Source organism: Lipophrys pholis, assembly GCF_963383615.2.
Source record: "Lipophrys pholis genome assembly, chromosome: 4".
NCBI lineage: Eukaryota > Metazoa > Chordata > Actinopteri > Blenniiformes > Blenniidae > Lipophrys > Lipophrys pholis.
Window position 1 is genome coordinate 6799012 of NC_137637.1, and position 12894 is coordinate 6811905.

At 46.4% G+C, this 12894-nt stretch overlaps 3 protein-coding genes across 5 annotated transcripts in view; 1 reads left to right on the top strand and 2 right to left on the bottom strand.

Moving 5' to 3' along the window:
* nuf2 (UF2 component of NDC80 kinetochore complex) overlaps positions 1 to 1723 on the bottom strand; it is a 7287-nt gene extending 5564 nt beyond the window's left edge. The window contains exon 1 of one of the 3 annotated variants that reach the window (XM_080462603.1): positions 1391 to 1723. Coding sequence is in view for 2 of the 3 variants with exons in the window: in XM_080462602.1 (XP_080318728.1) it covers positions 1428 to 1550 (123 nt within the window). In the remaining variant the exon portion in view is untranslated. The remainder of the gene's footprint in view (positions 1 to 1390) is intronic. The other 2 variants (XM_080462602.1, XM_080462604.1) reach the window with 2 other exon arrangements.
* A 1454-nt stretch (positions 1724 to 3177) lies between these two features.
* On the top strand, positions 3178 to 8921 carry ap5b1 (adaptor related protein complex 5 subunit beta 1). Its single transcript, XM_080462605.1, has 3 exons — positions 3178 to 3390; positions 4171 to 4950; positions 5864 to 8921. The coding sequence occupies exons 1-3, from the start codon at positions 3253 to 3255 to the stop codon at positions 7769 to 7771; spliced, it is 2826 nt and encodes a 941-aa protein (XP_080318731.1). The 5' UTR covers positions 3178 to 3252; the 3' UTR covers positions 7772 to 8921.
* On the bottom strand, positions 7992 to 12648 carry cUnh1orf50 (chromosome Un C1orf50 homolog). The gene is made up of 5 exons (XM_080462606.1): positions 12250 to 12648; positions 10755 to 10870; positions 10600 to 10686; positions 10389 to 10520; positions 7992 to 9366 (listed from the first exon to the last, which is right to left on the bottom strand). The coding sequence occupies exons 1-5, from the start codon at positions 12296 to 12298 to the stop codon at positions 9181 to 9183; spliced, it is 570 nt and encodes a 189-aa protein (XP_080318732.1). The 5' UTR covers positions 12299 to 12648; the 3' UTR covers positions 7992 to 9180.
* Positions 12649 to 12894: the final 246 nt, after the last annotated feature.

Sequence of the window (12894 nt, forward strand, 5' to 3'; positions counted from 1 at the left end):
ATGTTGAGTTTGACTCAGGAAAGGTGGAGGCGGGGGGGGGGGTCACTATAGAAAAGGGACACTGGAGGGGGGAGACTAGAGGGAGAGCCACACAACTGAAGGAGAAGGACGGGGAAGCTCCATAGGGGGGACAAAGAGGCAGGGGCGCTACAGGTAAGAGAACCAAGGACCGGGAATCCAGAGGTTGGGGTTGAGGAGATGCTTAGTAGTAAGTTCTGTAGCTCTAGTGGGTTATTTCAGGTGAGGCACCAGCAATCTCCTCCTGAATACTCCTCTTGGTGGCTGCAGAGGTAGAGTTCTTGGAAGATGTTTTCTCTGGATTTGAGGCCTGGCCAGACCTTCCCCAGTTCCTTGAGAACGAGGCATCTGGAGTTTCTCTCTGTTTCACTCTGGGTTCAGTACCATCCAGATGACAAAACATTTAACAACATCCAGTATGTCAAAGAATATTGGTTTTTGATGCTACTGGCCACACATTCCCCTGTCCCTGTGTAGGGTACTCATGAGTTTCCCTGTAGAACCATGTAGGTTCCAAGGAGGAAGTGGCGTCATGGGCAGCCCAGAACTTTATACTGTACTGTCTAAAAGGGCAGCGAGATTGGTTCCCAGAAGACAAGAGGGTGAAATGTGGAGGAATGTGGGAGCAGACGGTGGTAGTGCTTGAAATTTAACACACACACACACACACACACACACACACACACACACACACACACACACACACACACACACACACACACACACACACACACACACACACACACACACACACACACACACACACACACACACACACACACACACACACACACACACACACACACACACACACACACACACACACACAGGATGAGAAAAGGGTACATAGAACCTTCAATTTCCACACTTTTCTTAGCCCTGGGTCCAGTGGACCCGGACACCCTGTATGTAATATAAATGTGTAGGGGGGGTGTACAGTATGTGGACATTAAAAATTTGTTCTGGTATATGATCTTCACAGAAAATGAGCCAAGGCCAATAGGTCTCAGTTTACAGAATTAATTAACAGTATGTTTTTTTTCTTTTGAAAAAAATGAAAACGGGTCCCACAGACCCGAACACCATACAAGGGTTAATAGTAAGCTGATGATATTTCAGCTTCAAAATATGTTGCACATATTGATTACAAATCTGCTAAATTGTTTTCATTTTTAAGTCATAAATTTGTTAAGATTGATTTTGTGTCCGTTTACTGTCAAATTTAGTTTTAAACTTAACGATGTTTTACAAAACACAGCCGACATGTTTGAACATAAACAGAAAATAAAACGTCGAAGTGTAAACGTTTGTTTTGAATTCGGTGTATTGGAAAGGAAAGTTGACTTTAATGACAAGTGTTTTATCAGAGTACAGTTAACCAGCTGTTAACTAGCAATCTGAGCCGTTACCTTGGGAGAGGGAGTCAGGTCGCTCTTGGTGAAGTGTTTCGCCTCTGAACCAGTCAGAACTCCATTTCGATAGAAAGCCACTATTTTGTCGACCGTGTGGATCGGGAAGGTGTTTTCACTCATGGCCGCGGCTGTCGAGCGAATTAAAATATTAAAATCACAGAAAGTTTCTCTCAGTCCTGAACGAGATACAAAAATTGGCGCCTTAAAACGACTTCCTCTTTTATTTGTAAACAACGTCTCTGATTGGACAGATTCGGTGCCTTCTTCTTCTGGTTTATAAAGACAGTAGTGATATGTGGCGCAGAGGGGCGTGGTCGTCCTCGAGTGTTTGAGTGAAGTACTGCAAAAACAGCAACATGGAGCCCAAAACAGCTTTTTCCCCTTCGCAGTCTAGGGTTTCTCTGTAAGGTTAAAGTGAAAAGTTTTACAGCATCAATTTTTGTCCATACATTTCAAAGATGAAAAATAGTGCTATAGTTCTTTATGAAAAACAGTGTTGTTTTTAAATATCTATTGAAAAAATTCCTTTAATTAAAACTGTGTTATGGCCAAATCATGAATGGGAATTTTAAAAGGTGTATTGTATGAAATATTTTCTTTTTTAAAGTCAGAACGATGCAACTGTACCTAAAAAGCATGACTAAATCTCAGTGGCGGGCCGCCAGAGCCCGCAAGGCCTCCTCTGCTGGCCTAAGAAAAATATCTGAATCATAGACTGATCTGATCTTAATTATATTTTGTCCATGAATACTTCTATCAAGTGGTCAGTCTGCTTCCTTCCTGGTTGCGCTGCTTCCAGACAGGTAGTTTCATATTAAAGCTTTTAACCAATCACAATAAAGCCATCCCTTGTTGCCAGAGTCAGTACTGAAGCCATCAGAGCCATAAAATAAATATTGACAAAGCTGTTATGCTGGACCTGGCGAGTTTTGTGTCCTGGGAGAACATCCACCTAAGCGCCCTGTTAAATTTACCATTTATGAATTGGCCATCACACAATTTTAATTAAAGGACATTTTTATATAGATATTTAAAAACAACACCAATTTTCATAAAGAACTATAGCACTATTTTACATCTTTAAAATGTATGGAGAAAACTAATGCTGTAAAACCTTTAATTTAACCTTACAGAGAAACCCTAGATGGCAAAAAACAAAAAACAATCTTGTATCTATATGTTTGTCCAGCCTCTTTGTTTTCTATCTTCTTACATTTCAATTGTTCAATATACAATTCCTTGTCTTTTGTGGCACTTCTCTATAGCCATGCAGAAAATGTAAAAGACTGTAAATTGCAATTTTGTGCTATTAAAAAAAGACGGGAAAAAGAAGGAGAAACACTTTCTTTTGGCCTCCATGTTGCTGTTCTTGCAGTGCTTCAATCGAACACTATAGGGGAACCACACCCCTCCACACCAGATATCAAAAGCATCAATACAGTACCAGTAAAAGCGAAAAGGTATCAATGAAGTAGAAGTTGGTGTTAAAAAGCACCAATCAAGTCACAGTAATTTTGAGGAAGTATCAATAAAGTACCAGTAATAGGTAAAACGTATCACTAAAACACAATAAATAGTGACAAAGTATAAATAGAGTACCAGTCAAAGTGAAGAAATGGCAAATTACCAGCAATAGTGTAAAAAGTACCACTACAGTACCAGTATAAGTACTACGATAGTAGAAGTGTGTCACCTCCGAGCCAGCAGGCGGCGCGCACGTACTGGCTTCACAATCAAACGTGCACGTGACATAACAAGGAAGTCTCGTGAGACGCTCTCCTCGTAAACTTTGCGGGACTGTGCGGGACCACAGTGAGCCGTGATGGAGGCTCTCTGGGCGGACAGGGTGGCTCTATTCTCCCGTGACCCGGCTCGCTTCCTGTCCGGGACCACCGCGGAGGCTTTCCTGGCGGAGCTGCTCCGGGAGCTCCGGGACGACCGAGCCGGCTTCAGTCTGAAGGTACGGGGTTCGAGTCCAGGTTTATTCTGCTCAAAGAGCGACATGTCCCCTGCACCTTCCGTCTGCAGGGTTCAACTTAGAGGGACAACCTTCAAATACTGCACAGAGGAAGGCTGCTACTAAGGTGTGCCTCAAATAATTGACCCAAACGTTCTTTATATTATCAATCGGGCTTGTGAACAAATAGTATTCTTCTTTTTCCCGCTCTCAACCGTAATGTTAGGTTTCACATTGGTGTCATCAACACCTGCTTCTATTAACTCGTCCTGCAGCCACTTTTGGCCCTCAGGCCTTTTGTTGGACAGTCCAGGTCAGCACACTGACAGCTTGTTCCTTTTTCTTTAAAACGAATTGTGATCGGTTACCAGCATCGACAGGACGAGCCGCTGGTCTGCAGAGAAGCAGTGTTAGTAGGAAAGTGACACCATGTGGTTTTATAATCAGGATTATAAAAGCTTTTTCAAGACATCCAGTGACAATTTGAGTCTATTTAGAGATTTCATTGATCAGTTTTCCAGCTGATCTTTAATTATGCATACAATAATATTTAGTTATGCTTTTAAACTTAAAGATTTATAGCGTCCTAGAAAAAGTTAAGAGCAGTGATACTATTGTAAATAAGCACATTCATTTAAGTTTTAACAGGATTGTCAATATGAGCTTCAGTATTCTTCCTACATTCACTATTTAAATGCGAATTTGCCCTCCCCCCCTTTCCCTTTCCCTTTCCCTCTCTCCCTCCCTCTCTCCCTCTCTCCCTCCCTCTCTCCCTCCCTCCAGATGCTCCTGCTGTCCCCCCTGTGTGAGCACCCGGCTCTGCTGTGCCCCTCGGACTGTGTTGGCGAGGAGACGGCCCTGGACCTCATGTCCGTCTTCTCTCAGTGTCCCTCCAAGTGCATCCAGTTCCGCTGTCACCTCCTAGTGGCGCTCACCTCGGTGCTGGTCTGCACGTTCTGTGCCGCCACCTCGTCTCCAGCCTCCCAGGACTTCCTGGATCTGCTCCTGCAGACGGCTCAGGACGTCCAGGGAGACAGCCCGCAGCGCCCCCTTCAGGAGACGGCCTGCGAGTGCCTGCGGGAGCTGGAGGCCTGCTGCCCCGGCCTCCTGTCGCAGCGTCTGGAGCTGCTGGGGGGGCTCCGGCAGAGAGAGACCTCGGGGCTCCACCAGGCATACGCCGGGGTTCAGACTCTAGTTCTGAGGAACGCCGTCTACCAGCTGACCCAGGACAGTGGCGCCGGAGCCGAGCATCTCAAAGCTCTGCTGGGTGCCAGCACATCGGTGGCGTGGGAAGCAGATCAGGACTCGGGGCTAATGACGGACTCCGCGGCGCTGCGATCCCTCATCCGGGGCCCGATGGGAACCGTCCCCACCCTGCAGACCGGGCCGGACTGTAAGGAGCTGCGGTCGGCTCTGTCCTCCCTGCTGGAGGAGTCCTACCTGCTCACTCCTCTGTGCCAGGCCGCTCTCCTGCAGAGGCTCACAGAGGTGGTGGCCATGGTGCCCGGTGTCCCTCCGGGGGTCTTCAGGGCTCAGCTGCTGCGTCTGCTGGGAACCACGGAGGTCAGTGTCACACCCAGGAACCATCTGTACACCTCAGGCTGCTTTTTACTTCACAGGATCCAAAATCTCATTAAAAAAGTGGGATTCATTGCTATTAATTCACAAAACTTGCAATGACAAAGACACAAAGATCATCGAATGAGGTCAGGGGTCAGGGGTCGGCAGCCTTTAGGACCAACAGAGATACTTTCACCATTTTCCACCAAATAAAATTTGTCCACCAAATAAAATGTTTCCACAAAACATTAAAATTATGGAAGAAAAAGTCTCATATATATATATATATATATATATATATATATATATATATATATATACACGAGTGTGTGTGTATATATATATGTAAGTGCAAAAACTGGGGTTTCATTCATGTGTCATAGCTACTAATTATGCAGAAATATTTTATGAGATTTTTATAGCTTTTTTTCCCCCTCAATTGACTGTTTTAGCCATTTTATATTTCGTCCGCTTTACGTTTACTAACAGGCAGTTAGCTACACCACCTTGTTTTATTCTTTTGTTTTTGATGTTTCTCCATTTTTTTTCTTTGACTGTCCCATGGATCATACGGTAGTAGATATACTAAACAGCCGACTGGAGAGATGTTGGATTCTTAGATTAAAATAATCTCGGAAATAAAATCATTTTAAACCTCCAGAGTGCTGAAGGGAGCAAAGAGCCTCCAACTTCTGCAGACTTTAAAATCTGATGGAGGTGTTGAAGATTGAGATCAAATCCTTCAACTGGATCTTAATAACTTCTATTTCAGAGAGGATGTTTATAATTCCTTACTATATGTTGTGCAGATATTATATATATGTATATATATTTTTTTTTACATTACTCGACTTGTCCTGATGTCCTGTGTGAGCGTTGTGTCATAATCTGGTTGGTCTCTGGTTTGTCTCGTCAGGTCTGCCTCCTTCACGCCACCCTGCTGATGAAGAGCGCGTTCACCGACAGCCTGTTCAGCGCCGAAGACGAAGCCTTCTTCCTGCGGCGGCTGGTGGTGCTGGCCCAGCACCCGCTGCTGACGCCACCCGAGAAGCTCTTCTACGCCGACTGCCTCCTGCACTTCCCCGAGAACCGGCCAATCGGCTGCAGCGACAGCGAGGAGAGCGTCCCTGTGCTGCTGACCCCGCGGCTGGCCTCCGTCCTGGCGCCCACAGTGTTCAACGACAGCGCCACGCTGCTGTGCAGACTCAACCTGCTGTGCCTCGTGTGCCTGGAGGAGGATGAGCAGGGCGGCGACGGCCCAGGGCTGGCGTACCTGTATGACCACCTCAGCTCGCTGCTGCGCATCGTGGAGAGCGGCGGCAGCAGAGAGATCGTGGTCACCTTCTTCAGAGCCGCTTTCCTCTTCCTGTCTTATTTCCACCTCGTGGAGCGATACTCGGCCGGCCTGACCGACCAGCTGTGTCGGCTCTATGTGAAGCACACCCGGCTCGCCCCGCACCTCGTCAACCTGGCAGACCTGACTCAGGACAGGCTGACGGAGTCCCGCTGGGCCGTGGCTCTGCTGAAAGCCCTCCAGAAGGTCATCGTCGACTCGCCGCTCTCAAAGCTCACCTCACAAGATCTGAGCCGCCACCTGAAGATGCTGGCTCGAGTGGCGGAGGAGGCCGAAGTCCCCCAGCGCAGCACGCTCCGCTTCCTCGCCAGCGTCATCACGCCCTCGGGCTCCTCTCTGTGTGTCAGAGGCGACTGGCGTCTGGGAAACGCCGTGCTGGCCGTCTGCCGCCACCTGCTCGTCCACCCGGCCCTGGACTCGCTGCTCATCCCTCTGGCTGACGTCCTGCAGCACGTCGCCTCCCACTACGGAGACACAGACGTCCGGGACCACGCCCGCCTCTACTACACCCTGCTCACCACGTTGTCCCGGGAGAAGCTGGCCGGTGTGCTGGCGCACGGCGCCGCAGACGGCGGGCGGCAGGTCAAGAAGCAAACGCTGTCTTCCCTGGTGGCTGAGAGCGAAGGGCTGACGGGTTTTCTCACCATCCACCAGACGGAGAGGCCCATCTTCACGCTGATGGAGGTCCGTCCGGAGTCCAGACGGGCGATGGAAGAAGGCGACTTGAACCAGGATGAATTGGACAAACACCCGGGTGACGTGAAGGCAGCTCTGGAAGCCTACAGAGCTCAGTTCACCGACGCTGGCTTTGCCTCGGAAATCATCTTGAACTACAAACTGGCTCACGTGGACGCTCACGACGCCGCCTTCAACCAGCTCTTCAGCATCCGCCTCCACTTCAGCCTCACTGACGACCACTACGAGGAGCTGCGAGACGTCAGCGTCCCGTGTCTGTTCAGAGAGCGACCGCCGCCTGCCGTGCAGCTGAGGATGAAGCCCCGGAGGCCTCACCCCACCACCCTCCACGCCAGCGCCCTCTTCACCACCCCGGACGGCCTCACCTGGCACTGCGCCCTGCCCGACGTCCCGGTGGCCTTCCAGCAGACCTTCCTGCCTCTGCCAGCTCCTGCGTCCTGGAGCCGAGGTGACGGGTCCATCCTGTTCGACGCTCTGTGGGAGGAAATCCACGCCAACGCCGAAGGCGCCATCAGTCTGTTCTGCTGCGGCCTGAAGGACGCTGCTCTGGACGCGCTGGTTACTGAACACTTCCTGTCCTTCCTGGTGACGGACCCGGCTCACAGAGATCCGTTCAAAGTGCTCCTCTTCCTCCCGCCGAGCGCTCACATCTTGATGAAGATCCGGTCGGAGGAGGACGCTGCGCACTTCGACATGGCCACAGACGACTGGCAGCTTCTGCCGCACATTAACTCCTACCTGCTGTCCATCACTTCCTGTCCTGCGGCCAGCTGACCTCTGCAGGCTTTTTAAACCAATCCGCACTTTTAACAACCACATTTTGCTATTTTGCAATACAATCACAAGAATTAAATTAAATCATTATTGCACTTAATTATTTTTTTTGACCTGAAATTAAAGCGTGTTTAAAACAAAATTATCCTTAGTAGTTTATTCACTGTGGATGCATCAAAAAAAAGTCATTGCTTAAACTGATAAATTAAAGACAAAAGCTGAACTGTTTGATCGGAGTTTTATTGATGAAAAGCTCAAACCACTGCAGTGAAAAATTCAGAATCTAAGGCCTCGTTTACACGACAGTCTGAAGTGAAAACGCTGAACTTTCATTGCAAAACGCTTCGACACAATTTTCTTGGAACGCCCGGAGCCTCCGTGGTGTCATGACTCCCAGCCTATATTTTCCTGGGACTTGGGAGTTTTATTTTGACAGTCACCCTAATAACACTGCAACTTGGTCGTCTGTCCATGTGCGTCGTTAATGTTTAGAGTCGATTGTTCTCTGCTGCATGTGTGTGATCTCATTACAAAAACAACCAACAGCACCCACTAGTGGCCTGGCATGCTCACTGCATCATTTGACATTTTTATACGGCAACATTTTGCCGTATAAATGTGAAACTTCTGAAACGAAAATGCAAAAACGCAGCGGTTTCACTTGAAGTGTTGTGTAAACGGAACCTAACAAAAAAGCTGAGCTGTTGAGGTTTTGGCCTCTGGGGGCGCTGAAGAGCTGTGCTGTTCAGGTCAACGGGTGATAACGACAATATATCCTTATAAACCTTTGGTTTTGTTTATTTGCAAGCGAACAACAAAATAAAGGCATTTTCCTACTTTCATGTTTCAATCTAACATTTTCACATTTAATTTAACTCAAATTAAAACTTTATGGGCTCAAATAATTTGAATGTGACACTCCTGAAGGTTTATTCAGTAGCATCAGTCACACCTTAAATAATTTGGGAATAAAACGGAGGCCGGTGTTGTTAAATCTCAAAACTTTTCCGTCCCCTTTCATCTCAACTGGGCTAAACCAGTAAGTTAGCTTGTAAATCTGACAATAAATACAACTGACGGTGGAAATGTAATGTAATTTACAAAGTACATTAACAAGCTGTATTTATTAAAGGTGTACTGGAATGAGTGCAACACTGATTCTCTTCAGATTATTGTCGTGAGCTTTATGCCGTCTCTTTTATTGATCAGTGGTATTTATTTTCTTCTGTGGAAAATCACCAGAGGAGCCAGATCTTTATGTTTGACTCTAATGATCTATTATTGCCTGAATGATAGTAACATTTTGTCTTTGAACATTAGTGTACGTTTCCGTCTATATTTATTCTTCCAGGACTGCGATGAGGACGGTATGTTTAAGACAGTCGGTGAGAGTTTGTGATCTCGCTCCTTCACTCGGTGAGTCCTCTGAAGTTGAGTTCTGAGTTTGTCGGTAAGGACGTCTGCTGGCTCAGGAGCTTATCCATGATGGCGATCTGCGCCTCCTTCTTCTCCACCTCCTCCACGGGTGTCCAGGACATGTCGTGCTGCAGTTTGAAGGCGCCGATGAACGGGTGGGGGCAGCTCGGACCCCATTCCTGCATGGGAGGTACGCAGTCATGACACGTGCGGCAGCAGCAACATATGTCAGGGTGTGCTTGTAAAAACCAGAATATTCACAAAATGTTTAAAATAAAATACAAATTTATACATATATAGGCTGCACTTGTCTATAAGCCGCAGGTGTCCACGTAACGGCATGAATTTCACTGTGGGATTGCAGGGATTTTGGTTAATTGGTTAACCACAGAGAGCAGCACATCAGGGTTACGTGATGCACCTGAACGCATCACCCAGGGCTGTCAGCTGCTGGAGTCAGACCGGACCCCATAAAGCAGCACATGACGAGGCCAAGAAGACAGAAAAATCCCCTTTAGGGCAAATTCTGAGAAGCAGAGGCGCTCCAAACAGCGCAGATACAGGAGGAAGTGGAATCTGGCGGCATGAAGCTCCTTAACCCGTAAAAATCCATAAATTAGCTGTGTGGTCGTATACGCCGCAGGGTTCCGAGTATGTGAAAAAAGTAGCTGATTATATTTCGGACATTACAGTATTGATAAAGCTGCATGTTGCCAAATATAGTTCATTGAAGGTGTTTCTGAAGGCAAAAGACCTCGAAAGCAAATGATCACTGTGATTAAGACCAAGTGGGATTTCTAAACACTGAGGACTCTCTGATGTATGTAAAACCCATGGAGCAAATTTAATACAGATTTTCACTTCTTGACGAAGACACTTTCTAGAATCTAGAGAATTCACTGATATCGCGTTGCTCTATTCTGTCTTGTACGTTCTACACTGTGTCCTAACTTTTTTCGGAATGCGGACGCTCTCAGAAACAGATATTTCTGACATTCCCAGACGAGTCAAAGCTGGTTTTCTCCAGTAGAATCCACCACCTGTTAGTTTCTCGGCTCCATGCAGTGTTTTGTGACCTTTGAACTTCAACAGTTCGACTCGCCATGTCGCGTGCGGCGTTCACGTGTGTGAGGCCCTCCGCCAGGCTGCGTTGCATAATGGCTCCTGTTCACACCCTCAGGCTGGAGATGTTATCACCAACCTTTGGAGAAATGATGGAGAAGTACTTCTGTCCGGACGGCCGCTGGTAGAGGTAATACATGGTGCCAGGCTTTTTTACAATGTTACAGGCAGCGTGGTGGAGGTCGGCGTCCCGTTTCGCCTCCTCCAGAGCCTACAGGAAGAGAAGGGAGAGGGGATTTAATCAGAACGAGCTGCCGGCCTGGCCCAGCCTGCTCTGCTCACTTTCTCACCTTCCTTGCTTGTTCCTGCAGGTATCTGATCTGGTCGGCGATGACAGTCAGTTTGTTGCATGCGTTGGCCTTCACGAACTCGTCCCCCTACACACGACAAGAATGCTCTGTTCAGGACTGTCTGATGAGAAAGACTAAAGCTTCAGTTCACACACCTTCTGCACTTGTGCTGCCAGAGCCACCAGGTCCATAGGGTCTCCCACCCTGGTGGTCTGGTAGGAGCTGACCAGCTCCAACCCACTGGGGTTGCTGCTGCTCTCCACCAGCGTCACTGAAAAAAAACACACACAGCATGAACTTAAAACACACTTTAACTCAAAGCCATCACCATCCTGAGGTCCAGCATGTTTGAGCTCAAGATTTAGGCCCCGTACAGGAAGTAAAACAGGTCATTAGCCAACTGCAAACTTGAATTGTAACTGCTGTGGGCTTCAGAATCATGGTGGGTTTTCAGGTCCAGCACCCAGGACAGTCGGGACATGTCCCGACTGTCCTGGGAGTTTTAACTGAAAACCTGAAAATTAAAATGTCATAAGGTGGTGCATTCAAGATATTCACTGTGTGTTTTGTTAACTTGAATCATTTATGTTCTTATATTAGTCACCACAAAAGGTTGTACATATCAATTAATATTACTTATCCATTTTTAATCCTGTCTTATTTTATATTTAATTTCCATTTCTATTTATTCTGTGTGGAGCGACGCTTCAAAAGAATTTCTCTCTGAGATTAATAAAGTATTTCTATTCTATTCTAGTGTCTCAACTTATTTTAAAGTTAAACCATCACAACTAAAATTGCAACCATGACTGAATCTTGAATCCACAAATAAGTGAAATAGAGTCAAGTTCACTCCACAACTGAGTGAGTTCCTAGATCAAGAATCCCAGGAAGAGGGTACAACTAGAACGAACACACACACACACACACACACACACACACACACACACACACACACACACACACACACACACACACACACACACACACACACACACACACACACACACACACACACACACACACACACACACACACACACACACACACACACACACACACTACAGTTATGCAGCTGAAAATGACACGATTCATTTCACTGCTGCTGTGAAAACCAAGAGGTTAGTTGTTTGACCATCATTAGAATCTACATCAGCTCCACTGTTTCACCATAAAGCTTCATATATAATCAGGGATGTTGGTAAATATGATCCTCTCCTGCATTAGACCCAGAAATAAGTTGAAATGTGGATTCACCTGATCACACAACAGTTTTCCAGGAGCTTAGCCCTGAAGAAGACAGCAGTGTTTTGGGGACTGTAGTAATGAATGAGTGATTTCTAGAATTTCAAGAATCTTCATTAACTCTCAGTGACCCGTGAGTGAATTAAACTCACATTAAAAACACTATACAGTCATATGTCATAAATGAATAGCTATAAAATTCTTTAAAAGGCTGATCGCATCTTTTTAAAACCATATTTAACCTAATCCAGTCCCAACTGAGTGCCAATGTGGACAGTATTGTAGCACAGCAGGTTCGTTTACCTTTCAGACGAATGTTCTGTTTTCACTCACGTGTGTTTACACGCCGGCAGCTTGTAACACGTAACAGCAAGTCAGAGCAAACCGGCTAAAGTTCACACTCACCGGTGGTGCTTCGGTCAGGCTGGTTCGGTAAACTGACCGTCCTGTCCATCTTCCCCTTGTCTCTTTATTATATGAATAAAAACGTACGGGGTGTTGATCTTAAGTTTCCATGCGGCAGACTGTTTTGTAATGTTTCACTACAGATCCCGTCCTCCGTCTCCGCCCTCTTCTCCCAACAATAGCGGTCCGGACAAGCGCCTGTTTAAAATATATACAAACGAAATGTTCTACTAAAGCATCTCCGTAGACTATATTAATGTTGGATATCCATCACCACAAAAAGACCACATCAAAATCTATCGTTGTAATATTTTTTGCACATCATAATTACTGTTTCTGTGCCTAGAGGCACACCAAAAGACCACCCTCTCATCAGAACATCTACAAGTAGTGATGTGTCGCTACTCCTAAATATAAATGGTTCTTTGCGTCTCTCTCTCTCCTCTCTCTCTCTCTCTCTCTCTCTCTCTCTCTCTCTCTCTCTCTCTCTCTCTCTCTCTCTCTCTCTCTCTCTCTCTCTCTCTCTCTATATATATATAAACTTTGATATTGAGCTGTTTTAAGCAGTTTAACGACTTGACTCTGTTCAACTTGTGCTTGCCCATAATGCATTGCGTGCAAGCTTACGTATTCTTTTTAAAATAT